At 32.6% G+C, this 19447-nt stretch overlaps 1 protein-coding gene and 1 long non-coding RNA gene across 2 annotated transcripts; both read left to right on the top strand.

Moving 5' to 3' along the window:
- Positions 1-1693: 1693 nt before the first annotated feature.
- LOC145628272 (WRKY DNA-binding transcription factor 70-like) lies at positions 1694-6086 on the top strand. The gene is made up of 3 exons (XM_081680569.1): positions 1694-1947; positions 4428-4523; positions 5609-6086. Exons 1-3 carry the CDS (start codon positions 1694-1696, stop codon positions 6084-6086), a joined length of 828 nt encoding a protein of 275 aa, XP_081536695.1.
- A 6029-nt stretch (positions 6087-12115) lies between these two features.
- On the top strand, positions 12116-13673 carry LOC145627421 (uncharacterized). Its single transcript, XR_014111388.1, has 3 exons — positions 12116-12235; positions 12818-13004; positions 13181-13673. It is a non-coding gene; the product is annotated as an uncharacterized LOC145627421 (long non-coding RNA).
- The last annotated feature ends 5774 nt before the right edge of the window (positions 13674-19447 follow it).

The raw sequence follows: 19447 nt of genomic DNA, 5'->3' as shown, positions 1-19447 counted from the left end.
TCGCAAGCTATAATAACATTGGATCTTCGGATTTTAATAAGGACTAAATAAATTACACGAAAATTAAAAGGATAGTACTCTAATTCTCGCATGAATAGAGGATCTCTTTTTAGTCGCAACTAGAAGATGATCACAAGTCGCAACAAGTGATGTTTTTGATTAACAATCAAATGAGCAAAGCTCAAAGGATTAATTCTATACACCCATATTTATAGGGTGACAAATCGTACAATGATAAGATAGAAAGCTAATAATTTTATCCTAAAACTAAAAATATGATAAGAAGTAATTTTTTTAGTTGACACTTTGGAATAAGTTATCTCTCACAAATAATACCCTAAAGTTGCAACTAAAAAAAATCGGAGGTAGTATAATAAAAACAACAAAATGTACTAAAATGATAAAATTATACGTACCTTGTGTTGTATTGTTGACTTGTTTGTTCAACAAATGATGCATCCATTTCCATAGATCGAACAATCTTATTTAAGATGGAAATAGAAGTATCAAATGAATTAACAATGGCGGTCAAACAATTTTTCATACACGCCACTTTTATTACATTATTGAATTGACTTGTTTCTTCCTCATAGTTGACTTGTTGCTTCCCATCCTTTTTTCAACTCTTCTTTTACAACAATTTTCAGATCCATTTTTTCTTTCTTTTTTTACCTTAAAAATTTTAGTGAGAGTACGATTTTTAGATTCTTCATTTATATAAACATATAAACCAACGTGCGAAATGTAATTCACTAGTCAAGGGCAAAGCATATACAACTAAGCTAGCTTGTATAATAATACCAAAAATAAGATAGTTATTAAATAAATTGGTGTAAAAAATTACTCCTTGATCATAGATAATTACGTTTACGCGCAAATGATGTGATGAACTCCTTTAATTTAACAACTTGTATAATAAAACAATAATTCGGGTTTTGCTCTTTAATTATGAGGGTGTTGACTTTTTTCTTTCTACCTTGAATTGTTGGCTTGTAGTCTTTATATACACCTAATCCCTTTGTTGTCTTTTTAAATACTACTGTACTATATAATGTTAAAAATAGGAAAATATTATACATAAATCTAAGCGCTACATATAAGAAGTGGAAGAAGCTAAAGATGTTAAAATGAAATGAAAACATATCACTAATTACACTGGCTTGCACGTGATTTTGTCATGCATTCATAAATTAGTACGAGTATCAAATTAGAAAAGATATTAAATAGAGTACTTATTTGTAGCCCTTTAGCATTATTCTTAAAAACATGTAAAACTAGCATGAGAACAAAGGGAAGGCGGCTATTAATGTAATTAATAAAATACACCTGAGTATCATTGATGATTAGGATAAAACGTTGTTATATCGAACGAGTTTGTCGTTCAGTTATTTGCGCATATTAATGTAGGATCACTGACTTATCTAATTCTTTAAACCAATTTTTTTATTCATATTAATTTTCTTAATATTTTTGAAGTATCATTATACAATCTAGTTGTATACGAAGTATAATTTGCCAATAATGTTCAAAAAAAAAAAAAAATTGCCAATAATGTTTTTTTTATCATATGTACGTCATACACGTTGATTTATATTTATATGTATAGATTCATCTCTTCAAATTTCTATCGCACCCTAACTTCCCTCAAAAAAAAAAAAAGGGGGGGGGGGGGGGGTAGATTTTCTAAAAGAAAATGGATCTAAAAATGGTTGAGGAAGAATTGAAAAAAGGAGTGGAAGCAACAAGTCAACTACGAAGCTTACTTAGTCAACCAGATCAAGTAATTACTGAGGAAGAAAAAGAAACAAAAATGGCAAGTATGAAAAATTATTCGACTGATATCATTAATTCATTTAACACTTGTATTTCCATAGTAAAAAAGATTGTTGAATCCGTAGAAAAGGGTGCAAAATCTGTTGAACAAACAGTGATTCCACAAGATATAAGGTGCGTATAATTTCATCTTTTAGTTCGTCTTGATGTGTATACGTACTTAATTACAAATTTAAAATCTCAACTTTTAATACGACCTATTTCTAAATAAGTATGTTTGAAGATGTCAATGATCATATATGTATAAGAATGAAATTGTAGCAAAAAAAACTATAAATACAAACGAAAATAAACAAATTAGTAGTGTGTACGAGGTACTATATTATCACATAGGTGATATATACATAATCCTTAGGGCAACATATAAGATGCTAAAAATAGAAAGACAACTTAAATTAAACATTAATTTTTATGATTTGTCTTGATTATGTCTTACATTTCTAAGTTAATACTCATAGTTGTGTCCAAAAAAAAAAAAAAAAAAGTTAATACTCATAGTATTAAATTAGAAAATATATTAGGGTAAATGTTGTTTTTTTTTTTTTTTTTTTTTTTTTTTTTGTACAGCTTAGGTTTATGTAAATTATTGATTAAAAATTGTTGGTTTAATTACTGAAATTAAGTAGCTATTATTTGTGATATAAGATAATGATGATTGTTGTGATTGAATGAATATAAATATGTATAGCTTATTACTCCTTCCATTCACAAAAGAAGACTATGTTCGGTAGTATTTAGGATTAATGATAGTGGTAAATATTAGATATCACATATATAAAGTATTAAGCCAGTAAATTAATTTTGAAAATTTACATTTGAAGTATGTGAATATTTGTAAATAGGATTAATTGCATTGGAATATGTATTTATGAGGAAAATGTATTTTAAAAATAACATAATTGAAATGCAATTATTAAAAGAGAACGTCAAAAGGGACAAACGTAATCTTCTTTCAGGAACGGGGGAGTAGATGATAAGCAATTTATGCTACAAGTTGTCATTGATTTAATTAAGTAACAAACATGGACATAGATATAAATTTATAGAGTAAGTAAGTATGTACATTAGGATATTACCCTGTATAAATATTAATTCATCAATGTGCTTGAGTGACAAGATTTATTTTGAATGTTTAACTATATATATATATATATATATATATATATATATATAGTTTGCTGGTGTTGGTTGTTTTTATATTCTATACATTTTGGTTTTAGATTAATTATTATTGCTCATTACTCAGTAGTAGTTACACAAGTACACAACAAACTATAAGAAAATTTAAATACAGAATAGAAATAATAATAATCATTATTATTATAAACTCAAACTAATTATTCCCCACGTGATTAAGATTCTTCAATTCATTATATATTACTTGTATCAACAAACTCAAACTAATTATCAATTCATTATAAACTAACCTTAATCGTCATCATCTTGGATTCTTCTTGCATACATAAGCATCCTGCGTCATGCTGGTGTCCAACTTTTTCTTTTTTTTAATTTGTAAGGATGACCCTAATCAGACCTTAACCTTACCCTTTTTTCTATGACTGTCTGATAATAAAAAATTAAAAAAAATAACCTTATATGTACGCTAATTTATAAAGAAAAAAATAATATATGAAGTCGGGTTTTATTAGATTCATAATGACATGTATTTTATTAATAATATAATTTTTATAATTGTTTCCATCACGAAGTTAAATATATTTAGCAATGAAGACCGCTAATAAAACGATAAAACATGTCATAACTTATTTTTTTCAGATCTGAAATATACTTATTAATGTATCTGATCTGATCTATCTAGATAATTAAAAATAAGATAAACTAAAGAGGACCTTAAATAATTGCTTCTATGATGATAACTTATATTCCTCCTTACTTTTTTTTTTTTTTTTTATGTTTAAAATAGTTTATTTTATGAGACAAAAAGCTTAAGTATGCATTGAAAAAGAAAAACAGAAGTACATAATAATAATAATACTAATGATCATGATGATGATGATGATGATGATGATGATAACTCACATCTATACTATGAAATCTATTAAAAAGCGTTCTTAAAATTGTCTATATACCACATAGATCTCTTCATTACACCGCATCATACAATCAACTCTTCATTATGCCATATCACCAACACAACCAACAATACTCCATCTTGTCTCAACTATATTTAAAAAAAAAAAAAAAAAAAAAAAAAAAAAAAAAAAAAAAAAAAAAACATTATATGTAGATGAGGAGGTTTGAACAATTAACTTCTTAGAAGAAACATTAGTGTTTAAAACCATATAAACTAATCATTAATTATGCTCTAATTTTACATACAAATTAAGACTACACAGAGTAATACAAATTGAAGAGTCCGGGCTACTCACTAGTTATAGAATAAATTTTTGCTAGATTTTCTCAACTATAACTATTATGTAAATATATAATGTTTTTTCCATCTTGAACCTTATACACACCAGAGTTATGAAATATATGGAGTACGTAATGTATGAACCTTGAATTAATGGTAATTATTGATTTCTATAATAAAAATAATATAAAAGCACTTAACTTTTACTTGTAATTTATAGGTTTCGGACGATTATTGATACCCCTAATCTTACACCTGATGGTTATACTTGGAGAAAATATGGGAAGAAATCAATTCTTAACACAAATTATCCCAGGTATATATATGTCACTCCTAGTATTTTTTTTTAATTTTATTATGATATATTTATAATCAATATATGCACACTTATGTACCATGACTACTACCTTCATTTTATTTAGGAAATTTTGTTTTTTACCACCTCACAAAAACACGAAAATCTCTTTTACCACCTCCCAAAAAAAGTATTTTACTTTACCACCTCGTAAAAAACACGAAAATAGGTTTTACCACCACTTAACGGTTTCCATCCAAAAATTCCGTTAAGTGTGGCCCACCGTAACACGTGTCAGCATTTTATTTGTTAAAAAAAAAAAGAGAAATTAAAAAAAAAAAAAAACAAAAATCCTAAAACTACTCCAGCCAACACCGCAGCACCGCCCCCGCGCCACCGCCGCCTTCCCCCCAACTCACCGCACCCCTCCCCGAAACCACCACCCGCGTCGCACCACTAGCCCCAACCCACCTAAATCCTCCCCCTCCCTTCCCCACAACCGTATCGCCTCCAAAAACCACCAAACCCAAAACTCATCCCCCCAAAAACGACCACGAATTTGACCTTAAAAGGCTGAAATCGGCCGATCAAGGCCACTGAGCCCCAAAACCGGCCGATTTCGGCCATTTGTGGCCAGATTCGTGGCCGTGGTGGGGATCTAGGGTTTTGGGTTTGGTTGTTTTGGGGGCGACGCGGTTGTGGGAAAGGGAGGGGGAGGGTTCAGGTGGGTTGGGGCTGGTGGTGCGACGCGGGTGGTGGTTTCGGGGAGGGTTGTGGTGAATTGGGGGGAAGGGGGTGGTGGCGCGATGGTGGCGCTGTGGTGGTGGCTGGGTAGTTTTAGGTTTTTCTTTTTTTTTTTTATTTTTTTTATTTTTTTTCTTTTTTTTTTATTTTTTTCTTTTTTTGGCCAATAATAACACGACACGTGGCTTTATGGGCCCACTTAACGGATTCCTAAACGGAATTAGTTCAATGGTGGTAAAACCTATTTTCGTGTTTTTTATGAGGTGGTAAAGTAAAATACTTTTTTTGGGAGGTGGTAAAAGAGATTTTCGTGTTTTTGTGAGGTGGTAAAAAACAAAATACCCTTTTATTTATGTTAATAGGGAATACTATAGATGTGCATACAAGGACGATCAAAATTGCCAAGCAACCAAACACGTTCAAAAGATAGTAGATAATTCAACAACATATCGGATCACTTACTATGATCGGCATACATGTCAAAGTGTCCTTTACATTACAAATGCCACAAGAGCTAATCATAAAAAAGATTGTACCAATATCATAAGTTTTGAGTCCAAAACACCTATCATTCCTCCAAAACAAGAAGACATAAATGATTGTGTTGTCCTTGATTCGTCATCTTCGTTGGCTACTACCGATCATCTGCCTCCCAAGCACGCTAATTCGGTGACAATAATGGAGCCATTGCTAATTGATAACATTGCATCCATGAAAAATGACGCGTTGTTTTCACCAAGATTATTTATGAACCAAAATTACTTTGCTAGCTCATCCATGGAAGCACAAGACTTCAGTTTGATGACAAGCGATTTTTTGGATCTCCCTCTTTGGGAATAATCACGATCAAAATAAAGCTCTTTAACGTGCATAAGGTGCATGACAAGTGAGCATGTGCATGAATTAAGAGAACGAAGGTGTTCTCATGTGTTTCTAGAGCGAGTTTAATTATTACTCTCTATGTTTTTGTTAATGGTAACACTTTTATCTAAAACATTACCTCTGTTACATATTATTTGCAATGATTAGACATTTTTCCTTTCTACTTTATGTCAAATCGTTGCAAATAATATATAACAAAGGTAATAGAAGGAATTTTATGTAATTGACTTGAGTTGTTAAAATATTATGTAAGATTGTAAGTGGGTTAATGGGTTTGCTGGGGAATTTAAAATGATGATCTGTTAAAGAAAAAAAAAATTGATAGTATGTAAGTGAATAGTTTATGTAAAAGTAAGGTCATGTTCTTTTTGACTTCTCTGCAAAACTATTCATTTAACTACAAGTCATTTCAATTCAGTTCAATTCAATTTAATTTGTTTCAACTTTGTTTAGTTCCAAACGCATTGTAAATGTAAAAAATATGATGATGATCATCGTCATCAGATCATATTTATTACTACCTTCGTTTCTAATTATTATGTGCAAAAAATAAATAATTTAAATCTCACAGATTGTACCCTTTTTTTGCATGCACATAATAAGAAATAGAGGTAGTATATTTACAATGTGTTTTCTGTGTGGTTGTCCACACCGTGTGACCAAATGATCGATAATCCCTGACGACTGAGTAACATAAGATAAAATATCCCTAATCAAGTAACCCCTGATCAAGTATTATCTAAACGATCGAGTAACCCTTTGCCAAATAACCCATCACTGATTGAGTAACCCCTTACCGATCGAGTACCCCCGGGCACATGATGTGGTTAGCTACATATGAAACTTTTACCAGCAATCCCCCGCAACTGCCACCTAGCCCCCCGCCGGCTCTCAGAATACTATCCCCATCGCATCAGCGCCACCCTTCCCTTAGCCCCACACCAGTGCCCGCTCCCCTCCCCTAAACCACCATATCCAAATTCTCACCCTCTCTCTCCGCCTAAAACCCCTCCCATACTAGCCTTTCCACCTTAGCGAAAACCAAAACCCGAAACTCCGTGCCGGGGACCCAATTAAATCACTCTTCCTTACGTCGCCCGCTCCTGCCACTTTAGTTCAAAACAACCACCCCGAAACCTTAAACCCCCAAAATCGAAACCCTAGATTTCTGTTTTAGGGTTTCAGCGTGATGATTAAGGGGGGAAAGAGGGTGGACATAGCAGCAGATGGAGGGACGACTTGGTTTCGTCGGCACTAGGGAGAGAGTTTACGGCGCGCAAAAGAGAGTTTTGGCAGTCGACGACAGTGATCTAGAGGGTTTTAAGGCAGGGAGGGGGTTTTAAGGTGAGGGGATTGTGGTACATGGGAAGGGGAGGGATGCTTGCGGGGGGTGGGGGTGGGAGTTGCGCTGAAGTGTGAGTGGATAGGTGGGTTTTAATTTATTTTTTGAAAATTAACTAAATAAGTGAAAGTTAAATAATTTGGAAGATGGCCAATGATATGCTGCCATATGGCCTTATTAGCCTTAATTATTAACAACAAAATTAATGTTTGTTTGTCATTTTGCATTTGGTGACATTTTTGTTAAACTCGTGGTATAAAAATTTAGAAATCTTCATGATTATATAGTGAATAAAGTTAAAACTCGGAAATATTTAGGGAAAAAAACGTTCTTCATATACTTCGTATATTACTCTTTTGATGTTTGAAACTTTGAACGAACAATAACTTTCGGCATTAATGCTTCATTTTCTAAAAGGGACCGACAATTATTGTAAGTGCCGAAGTGCGTAGTTATAAATAGTACACTTGTATAAATAAAAATGTGCTATCTTGAAATATTCTAAGAATTTAAGATAACATTGTTTAGAAAGTAAGAGTAGGCCACCCCGCCAGCGGTAGCTGATTATAAATTTATAATCCTGTAAATTTATTTAATAATTAATTTTAAAATAGAAAGTTAATGTTTTATTTTAATTTCAATTTTGTTTACCAAATTAAGCAAGTTGCATGTCATTTGCTGTAACTTGCCTCATTGACTATATTTTCGGGAGAAAGAACGAGTATAGTCAACTTATCTTTATTGTGAGATCTCAATACTTTCTATTATTGGATATTTACATTGGATGGAAATATGTACCTCTTAGGATTAAGAATAAGCATTTAACATTCTTTACAATATAATAAGGAGTACTAATTTAGGAATATATGATAAATTATGCGTAAATAGTGTAATTAATGTTATATTTTTATTTGGTTTTCCCATTTTTAATTAACTCCTTAATTAAATGAAACCCTTAGGGCTATAACTTAGGTATAACATTTTTCATTACTCCGTAACATGTTCTATTATTGGATATTAGCATTTAATATCTCGATGATATCTATTATTCCCTTTGTTAAAATACTAGGCGTTCTTGTTAAATTGTTGTTGAGATATAAGTTACTGGTGTCAATTGGGTGTGCTTCGGTTGTTATTAAAGTCGGATCGAGTCTATTAATATTTTTGGGTCAGGTCAATGGAGTAGGTGGCACCTCTCAATAGATACCAATTGTAACTTTGGGTTATCTTAGAGTAACTTTATGTCTGATGTATGTACTAGTAGAGGTGTCAAACCTGAACCGACCCGAAAAAAATTATCCGTTTCGAACTGTAACCGAACCGATTTGATCCGAGAAATTCAAGACCCAAACCCGATCTGTAACCGAACCGAACTCAACCCGAATCCGAACTTGACCCGATCTGAACTTAACCCGGCACCGATTTGATCCGACCTGAACTCAACCCGAATCCGATTTGACCCGCCCTGAACTCAAACCGAACCGATTTGACCCGACCCGAGCTCAACCCGATCCGAAATTGACCCGACAAATAACCGATCAGATTCGATCTGTTTTGACCCGAACTGTTATTAACCCGACCCGATTTTAACTCGATTTGATTTTTACCCGATTCGAATTTAACCCGACCATAATTGATTATTGACCTTTTTAGTCAAGTTCTTATACTATATATTTACTAATTATTAATAAGTTAACTTTTTTACTACAAAGAAATAGTCTAGAGTCTTAAGTTTACTACAAACCCATCAAGTGAGACAATCTAACCAAAAAGTAGGTGGGGTCCATATAAAGAACTCTCTCTTCCTATCTCTCTCCTTTTTTCTCTCTTTACCATGTGTTTTTAGAATATTTTAATTGTTGTTATGTATTTACAAATACATAACATTTCCTTCATTACTGCTTCCTCTACGACTGTGCATTATCCTAGAATTATAGGCATTATACATCGTACGGTTATATACACACTACATACCTATGCAATAATTTATGCTTAAATAAAAAGAATGTACATAGTAACAATTAACTATCACTATGTATAATGTCAAGTTTTTAATATAAAAATTGAATTAGTAATAAAGTAATTCTAACAACCATAACAAATATCTTATACAAATTGAATTAGTAATAAACTAAACTAATAGTACAGAACTCATAACCTCGCAAGATTGTACAATTGATGAAGAGTTGTAACCTTGTAATAACCTTAAAAAACTGATATTCTATTTTGTATATATCACCATATGTAACTATTATTACTCATCAATATATCACTAGCTCGGTCTCACTTATATAGGTATGATAAGTTATCGATAATTATTCAATCTCAATTTTCCTTTAAGATAAAAATTATACATAACTTGATCAAATGAGAAAACTAAAACTTCGTGCTTCATAATTAATAATCATATCGAACCAATAATAAGGTAAAAACTCAATAATATCTCTAGATTAAAAATAACCTTATTTGGATATGAATTTGGTCAGATCGACCAAAATCCAGCCAAACACAAAAAGGAATTGAATCGAATCTGACCAATTAATGAATCAACGGATCAACCTTATCTTAATTAAACCGAACTTGATCGAACCGAAATCAACCCGACCCATGTTCATCCGACCCGAAGTTATCCGGTTAAACCCGTTTTGAACTCGATCCAAAATTATCCGAACCGAAAGTGAACCGATCTGGAGTTGACCCGACCCATATCCGACCCGGACTCGATAGACCATGACCTGAATTTGACCCGACCCGAATTTGACCCGATCCGACCCGATCCGAGTTAAAAGGATAATTTTGATCCGAACATATCCGACCCGAGCAGACCCGACCCGAACAGACCCGACCCAAACTCCATCCGGTTATCCGAATTGACACCTCTATGTACTAGTGCATTACTCCCTTCGTCCCAAAATATCTAACACGTTTAATTTTTTTACTATTCATATATTAATTTTGAGTATAGTTTTCTATTAACATAACAACATATTTTTATCATAAAATGTGTTGTTAAATATGTACTTGTATTAATATAAAGTTTTATGATATAATTTTTTAAATAATTTTTATAGATATTTACTTATGTAAAAGTAAGGTTAAGCTTATTGAACAGAAGGAGTAATTAAGGATCCTATTAACGACTTAAAATATAATATTATGGTTGAATTTACTTAGTATTTTCACTTTAAGAAAGTAAGGAGACGTTCGCTTGCTTTTGGCTTCAAACCCGTCTTATATAAATTTAGGGGCCGTTTGGTTCGCACGGGGGAATCGGAATGGAATGAACAAAGGGAAAGACAATGAATGGAATGTAAATCCCCTAATTTTGGGGTGTTGTTTGTTTTAAATAACACAGGAATGGAATGAATTAAAGGCCACCAGTCCAACCACCTTCACACCACCACATCACCACCTTCATCCCTACCAACACCACCGGAAAACCTACCCTGACCACCGCCGCCCCTCCCCTGACCACCGCTGACCCTCCCCCGAGCCTCGCCGCCCTCCCCTCCCCCGAAAACACCACCCCTAGCCCCGCAAAACCCGCAAAACCCGATCTCTGTTTACCATCGCTCCTTCTTCTTCTGCTGCTGTTTACCATCGCTCCCGCCCCGCAAAACACCGCCCCGATCTCCCTCGACCCCGAAAACCGCCGCCCAACCCTTCCACCATTACAAATGTGGCTGGGCGGCATTGGGTGGAGGAGATTTGGTGGGTTCAATGGTGGGAACGATGCTAACAACAACAGAAGTAGATACCGATCTCATCCATTTTTCGTTCCTTTGTAATTCGTTTCCGTCAAGTCTGTCGCCGAGGGAGATCGGGTTTTGCTCGGGGTCAAGGGAGATCAGGTTTTGCGGGGCTAAGGGTCGAGGGAGATCGGGTTTTGCGGGGCTAAGGGCGGTGTTTTCGGGGGAGGGGAGGGCGCCGAGGCTCAGGGGAGGGTCGGAGGTGGTCAAGGGAGGGGCGGCGGTGGTCAGGGTAGGGGCGGCGGTGGTCTGGGTTGGTTTTCCGGTGGTGTTGGTAGGTGTGAAGGTGGTGATGTGGTGGTGTGAAGGTGGGTAGGGAAAGGGAATGGGAAACTCTGGGGAGGGTGGGGAATTGAGTTGGAAGGATTTGGGGTAATGAGGAGGGTAAAAGGAATGATTAAAAGTGTAAAACAAACATCAATAAAGGGAATCGAGCCAGTTGATTCCCATTCCCTTTCCTGATTACCCCCAACCAAACGACCCCTTAATTCTTTCTGTCTTATATAAAGTTAGTAATTTGTTTTAAAAAAAAAGGTTAGTAATTTAACAATACTTGCCAAAATTGCAAGGAAATTTAAATAATTAATGATTTATTTTATTTAACCTTTTCATGTTTGACCTTAATTTATTTCGAGCTCCATTGGCTGTATGTATCTTTTACTTTTTTTTTTTTCTGACAAACAAAATTTTAAAGATTAATTTAACCAGTCCATATATATATATAGTGTGGATCACGTGAAAACAAACCTATGGCTGAAAACTGAAAACGGGCAATTAAGACCATTAGATTACAATCTACACTAACTCAGCAAAGCTAACGGTTGAGATTTTCTCCTCTATTTTCATGCTAAATACGGAGTATCTATATTTTCTCTCTCTCCTCCTTCATTTTCCACGTTCTATTCTCTTTCCTCATACTTTCTCTCTCTTACTTTCCCAATTCTTCTGCAAAATCCATACTCACTTTCAATTACTTTGATTCTTCATCAATTTCTCAGCTCTACATCTATTATCATGTGAGTAATTTGGTTAAATTTTATTTTATTTGATTAATGTCACTAGTTTTCTTGATTTGAGGTACTTAATTTAGCTTTATGTTTTATGAATTTAGTATTCTGAATTTCATGCGCATTTTTTTGTAGATTGAACTTGAAATGTTAGCTCCAAATCGGTGTGTTTTGAGTACTCCGTAATTTTGTTTTTGACTATTTCGTTTCTGATTTGAGTAATTTTTTTTTACTTTTTATTTGTGATTTTCTTCATAATCGTTGTTTTTTGAGTTTTTTTTTTCATAATTTTGTTATACCATTGTTTCTGAGTAATTTTTCAAGTTTTTCATTTATGATTTGTATATTTTTTTAGTTTTTTGTTTCTGATTTTTGTTTAATTTTAAAATTTGCCTATTTTTTTTTTAATTATCGACTTGATTTGAATTTTTGAGTATCAACTACATTTTCATTTTCATAGTTGTAGGTTTGAATGGTATTTTGTTTAACTCTGATTTTAGTTAATTAGGTTTCTATGAGTAATTTTTGCACTTAACTCTGTTGTCCTTGTTTAATTTTGTAATTTTTGCATATAATCTATATGCATGTCAGTGGAATTTAATCGTCACGTGGCTGAAATGTTGGTTGTTGGAGGTCGAATTGGTGATGTTGGAGTCGGGCTTTGGTGGCTAATTGGTGGCTGTTGTGTGGGTGTGAGATGCGACTATAACTGATTTACAATATGAAAGCTCGACTTTGGTTGTTGGAGTACGAGTCTCAGCTTTTGTCTCGTCGAAAGGTAAATGAAACATCCAAAGTTGCTTCAATCACATGGTTGTTGTCAAAAGATAAGAACATCATGTAGCTGTTTATTTTGCCATTTATGCATCAGATTTGGTTTCTTGGTTTTGCAATTAGAATTTTTATATTCTTTTCCTATTAATTGCTACGATATGATTGATGGTGTTTGCTTAGGCATTTGCTTGTGGTGTTGTTCGGGAGTTGTTGCAGCTCGGATTGGTGTTTGGTCAGTGGTGCAGCGGTCGAGATTTGGTACGGTGGCGAGCTAATGGTTGCAGCTGGTTGTGCGATTGGAGGTGGAGCTACTTGAGTGATAGCCTGATAGGCTTACATATAGTTTGGCATGTGGTGATATAGTGACCTTTGGGTAAACGGTTGTAACCTTGTTTCTATATATAGTGACCGACTTTATGTGAATATCGTCAAAATTGTTATACTTTAATATAGTTAGCTCTTTTTTTTTTTTTTTTTTTTTTTTTTTTTTTTTTTTTTTTTTTTGTATATAGTGACCTATGGGTAAATGGTGTCAAATTGATATAAATTATATATAGCTACCTTATTTTTGTATATAATGTCCTTAGCATCATGGATACGTTGTAAAATTTGTTTCAGTCAGCTTATTTTTGTATATAGCAATTTTTATGTAAATGTTGTTAGAATTGATATAGTTACCTAATTTTTATATATAGTGACCTTTATGTAAATGGAGTAAAAAACTCAAAGTCGATATAATTACCTTATTTCTGTCCATAGTGACCTTTATAAATGGAGTCAACAACTCAAAGTCGATATAGTTATCTTATTTTTGTACATAGTGACCTTTATGTAAAAATGTTGTCAAATTTGATATAATTACCTTATTTTTGTATATAATGACCTTTGTGTAAATATCGTGAAAATTGATATAGTTACATCATTTTTATATATATAGTGACTTTATTTTTATATATAGTGACCTTATGTAAATGTAGTAAATTTAGATAAAGTTGCCTTATTTTAGTATGTAGTGACCTTAAAACGATTAATTGATTATATGTAAGGTTGGAAAGATCTTAGGGCTTTTAAACCGTCTGATCTTTTGTGATAATATTGAATGGTTAAGATTTGTTGTTTTCAGCTTAAGTCTTGTTTTCAGCGGAACCACCCCGTATATATATATATATATATATATATATATATATATATATATATATATATATATAGTTTATGTTTAATCTAATAGAACAAACAAACAAAATCAAAGAAACAAATGGTGTGTTAGCGACAAAATAATGTATTTAATATATTTCCTCTGCACAAGTTTATAAGTACGAGTAACATTTTTTAGTTTTTATTATAAATATATTTCTTACATATAACCGTTAATACAAGTTTTTATATGCGGCTTGCTCTATCGTACTACAAGGGTTACTTGAGTTTTTCAGTAAGGGGTTATTTGAGTTTTTGGAGTTACTTGAGTTTCTCAGCCAGGGGTTAATTGAGTTTTCTGAGGTTACTTGAGTTTATCGGTCAGAGATTACTCAAGTTTCTAGGGTTATTTAAGTAACTCGGTCTAGGGTTACTCGAGTTTTTCGGTTAGGGATTACTCGAGTTGCCGGGGTTACTCGAGTTTCTCGGTCAGGGGCTACTCGATTCACAATTTTTTTGTATGCGGCCTGACTGAGAAAATCGAGTAACTCCTGATTGAGAAACTTGAAAAAACCATGACTGAGTAACCCTTAATCAAGTGAGTCCCTCGAGTAACCCCTGTCTGAACCCCTCAAATAATAATCCCTGACCGAGTAACTCAAGTAACGTAACCTCTGATAGAAAAACTCAGGTAACCCTTATCAAAAAAACTCGAGTAATCCCTACCGCATGCATGGTGTAACCTGCTGCACCAAAAAGTTGCTGAACCGTTAAATAGTTAAAGAATTTGAGGCGGGGGAAGTTCGTCATTTGCGCGTAGTATACTAATATATAATGCTTTAGCAAAGTAAATATCTTTTCTAGTCTTATTAAATTAAATTCAACAAGTCGCTTGCTTGCTTCGTTCCATAAGATTGAACAACTTGTTAATTATGGCACGTTGCATTATTACGACCTACTCCATCCGACATATTCTATTGTCTATTTATAGAAAGTAGCTCCTTTCTTCCCTTTCAACATCCCACTAGTTTTTTCAAATTAGGAATTGAGAGAGAATTGAACATGAATTTGAAGGTTGTGGAAGAAGAATTGAGAAAAGGGTTAGAAGCTACAAGTCATTTTAGGAGTATGCTAATAGGGAAAGAGAGAGGTGATGAATTTAGTGAAGAGAAAAAGATTGAATTTTTGAATAATTATTCAACTACTATGCTCAATTCATTTGATAATTCTATTAACATCTTGAATAAGATTATTCATTCTAAGAAATGGGTACCTTCTTCATCACTTGCCCAAACATTGGCAAATGTGGATCCTCCCAAAAATAGGTATTATATCTGTCTCATTTAAGTTTAAGGTCATAAATTGTGCTCCTCTGTGTTTAAGTAAGTGTAACGTTTTAACTTTTGCATTATTGAATTATACCTTAGGAAATACATAGTCAAGAGGAGGTTTATTATATTCGTCTCAATCTACATACACTTTCATAATATTAACATTTAAATTTTTTTTTCCAAAAAGAATGATAGAATATATTAATAAAATCAAATGTGCATTGACAAACGTGAATGTGAATATTCAACCGTTACATTAAAAAAGAATATAGAAAGAATATTATTAAAAAAAACTAATTGTCATCCGTTAAACTTTTTTCACAAGTTATTAAAAATAGAAGTTGCATTATACACAATATATCCGTTGTACAATATCATTTGTATTCATGTCTTATAAAAGATTGAGCTATAACTTGTACTCCATCTGATAAAACAAAAAAAAAAAAAAAATAGACAAGACAGAGTTTTCTTGTATTCATGTTTGTCCCATTTGATATTTACATTAAAGTGATCTATATCTATTTTATTAAGTCAAATGATTAACAAAAAATAATATTCCACAATACAAATAAGCTGAAAGAAATGCTTTAATATGGCAACTTATCACCTTTTGTTTCTTTGACTTTTCTAGTTGTATAGCATGTGTATCGAGCATGCAATATAACACTAGTGTTACCCCTATTCTTTATTTGAAGTATTTATTTAATTTAATCTTCTTTATGCACTACTAGGACTACTATTATCATTTTTAATGTCTGTCAAAAATAATTAATTTAACAACCAAATATATACAGGCCAGGTAAGATAGACTCGTTGTATCTAATTACTACTTCATTCTTTGTATATTACTTTAATCATTGAATTTTATGGGCCCTAGGCATAATGTAAGAAAAGGGCCCCTTACGTAAACAAATTTTTTTACACGCAATAGCTTTAAATATAAGACAATGAAAATAACTTAAATTATTTGAATAATAAGTCTCCATACACAATACTGGAGTAATAACTTTGCATAATATTTCGGTAATTGAATAAATATGAAACGGTGTAATTGAAAAGATTAATATTTTGAAACAGATACTCATAAAATCGAAAGATTAGAAGAAGAAGAGGAGGTTATATTGCATAATTATCTCCACCTAATTGACATCTAAGTAATTTAATATTAATTGCTAACTAAATGCATTTATTATCTTTTTTAAAAGTAGCTTATTTTTTAACGAGTAAAAACTACAGTTTAGACAGTTTAAATTCTACAGCTATGCAAATTGAATTTTTTTTTTTTTTTTGAATTTTTGGGCCCCTTTCTGACGTGGGCCCTAGGCGGTCGCACTTGAGGCCTACCCCTCCGGGCCGGCCCTGTTAGGGAGTACGTCGTTGTATTTTTGTACTCGTTAATCTATTGATAAAAAAAATATCAGTAGAAACATAATATATATGGGTAACATCTAACATGTTAACTTAATTTTCTGAAGTAATTAGGTTGAATTATATACTCCAATAATCCATATTTATTTACTCTATAAGTTTCTAATCAGTTGTCTAACAATTTAATGCATTAACCTGTTTACAATTCGGTAGCTGGGGCGTGAGATAAGGGTGATTTCGAGGGTGGGGGTGGGGAAGGCGATGGTTTCAAGGGCGGGGTTTACGTGTTAAGTAACTTCAAAATAAGAGGTTGTTGACTTTTGTTGACCGATTTAGAATTAAAGAAAAGAAAAGACAGGTGAAAGGTAGGGTTATTGTGAAAGTTGAAATTATTTAAACTATACTACGTATTTTGTAAAGTTGAAATTATTAAAGTGTGTATTTTCATTTTTTTTTCAATATATATATATAACTCATTAGACTTTTTGGGTGTAAACACCCAAAATTATTCATTTGTGATTAGTTTTTTTTGGGTGTAATTAAACCACCAAAATATTCATTCTTGATTTTACAGGCAACGGAAGGTGATAGAAGCCTCTACTCTAACACCGGATGGCCACACATGGAGAAAATATGGGCAGAAGTTGATTAGCAATAATAAGCACCCTAGGTATGTATGTTTTAATTAGGATAATTCGTTTTAGTAATAATATGTGATTTTTTTTTTCTGTTTCTCTTTGGTAAACCATTAACACACACACACACACAAAAAAGTAGAAAATAAAATGTTTTCTAGTAATCAACAATTATTGTTACTAAAGACCTGTTTCGATTTACTGAAAACAACTTAATTGAAGTTATTGGGGCTAAATTGAACCGAACAGAAGTGAATAGAGCTGAAATGATGAATTGTTATGAGAGAAGAAAATTAGGAATTGAAGGAAAGGATTTGATTGCTTTGTTTAGAAATGGAAATTACTTATTATAAACTTATTAAGGCTTTGATCTCTTTCTCTAATAAGGGGGTGGGTGGGCCGGGGTGTTGGTTTATCAATCAATCAATTAAAGCTTTGATCCCATAAGTTGAATCTGTGATATAAACCAAAAGTGATTATTTCATATAGTCATTGACAAAAACTTCATCCTCTGTCCCTTACAATCTGCTTATATGTTATATGTGGGGAAAATCGAATAAGGAGGGAAAATAGCAGGAAAACTACAAAAGCTTTAGGGAATGATTTTTAAGAGTATTAATGTAAATCTACCTCTGATTAACCATGATTAAATATGGTTAGTCTTATAATTGTGTTATATTATCATTAATTAATGTCACCATTTGCTTAGTAATTATAAGTATTGATTACCAATGATAATACTCGTATTTTTTTTATTTTTTTTCCATTTTACTAAAGAGAAAAAGGAAAAATAGAGTGTTATCAAAGATAATTTCCCTATAATATTTTACTTCGTATTACACAACTAATCATATTAATCAATCACTAATAATGGTTTTTTTTTTTGGCTAATGATCGTTCATAGGGAATATTATAGGTGTGCATACAGAGAAGAGCAGGATTGCCAGGCAACCAAACAAGTCCAAATGATATCAAATATTCCATCGAAATTTCAGATCATTTACTTTTCTCACCATACATGCCAACCTCTTCTCAATAACAACTATATCATCACTAAATATCATATGTTGGATTCTGTTGAACAAGATTTAACCAATAACATATGCTTTGAGTTTAAAAAACCCGCCCCTCTCCCTAAACAAGACCTTAATAATCTTGTTATCCTTAATTCGTCGTCTTTTTCCAATAATCTTGTCCTAGATCCTTTATCAACACATGAAGGTTGTAATACTAGTCCTTCATTGTCTACAACGGCGGTTTATCATCCTACGACATCCCTTGATTTAACGACGGTGAAGGCATCATCACTAGCTAATGAAATTGCCTCTTTGAACCTTCAAGACGAGGTGTTGTGTTCACCAAGAGTATTCATGAACCCAAATTACTTGGCTAGTTCGAATTTGGAGGCCATAGATGACTACAATGTGATGATTGTGGATGATTATTTTGATATGGAATATATGGATAATTCTTTGCTCGACCTTCCACTTTGGGATTGAATCGAAGATATGCAAACATTAATTAAGCCAAATCAGCTAATGTAGTCATTTTATTTTCAAAAATATGTAGTCATTTAATTACGTGTTTTTCTTGTTGGTGTATCTAAAATTCTAAACAAATTAAAGTTTGTTACAATCGATTTGAAGCAAGGGAGATTATTGTTTGTTGAAGGTTCTTTGACTCCGGATTAACGGATTCTTTTAAATATTTCAACAAATCAGCTAAAAAATCATTACTTGACCCATGAGTGTTATTAAAAAAACATTAGAGATACATATAACATATAAGTACACATTAGTATATAATTATACATGTAAATAGTTTGCTTCATTACTTGATACAAAGTACAATTTACATCCATTTGATTGTTTTATTCTTAGTTACTTGCACAGGATAAAACTTAAGTACTAGAAGAAATAAGATATACTAGTTACTACACAGTACACACCATTGGTAGCCATCTAAAACATATTATAATC

This window comes from Chenopodium album, chromosome 4, assembly GCF_948465745.1.
Source record: "Chenopodium album chromosome 4, dcCheAlbu1.1, whole genome shotgun sequence".
NCBI lineage: Eukaryota > Viridiplantae > Streptophyta > Magnoliopsida > Caryophyllales > Amaranthaceae > Chenopodium > Chenopodium album.
This window is presented reverse-complemented; position numbering and strand designations above follow the sequence as displayed.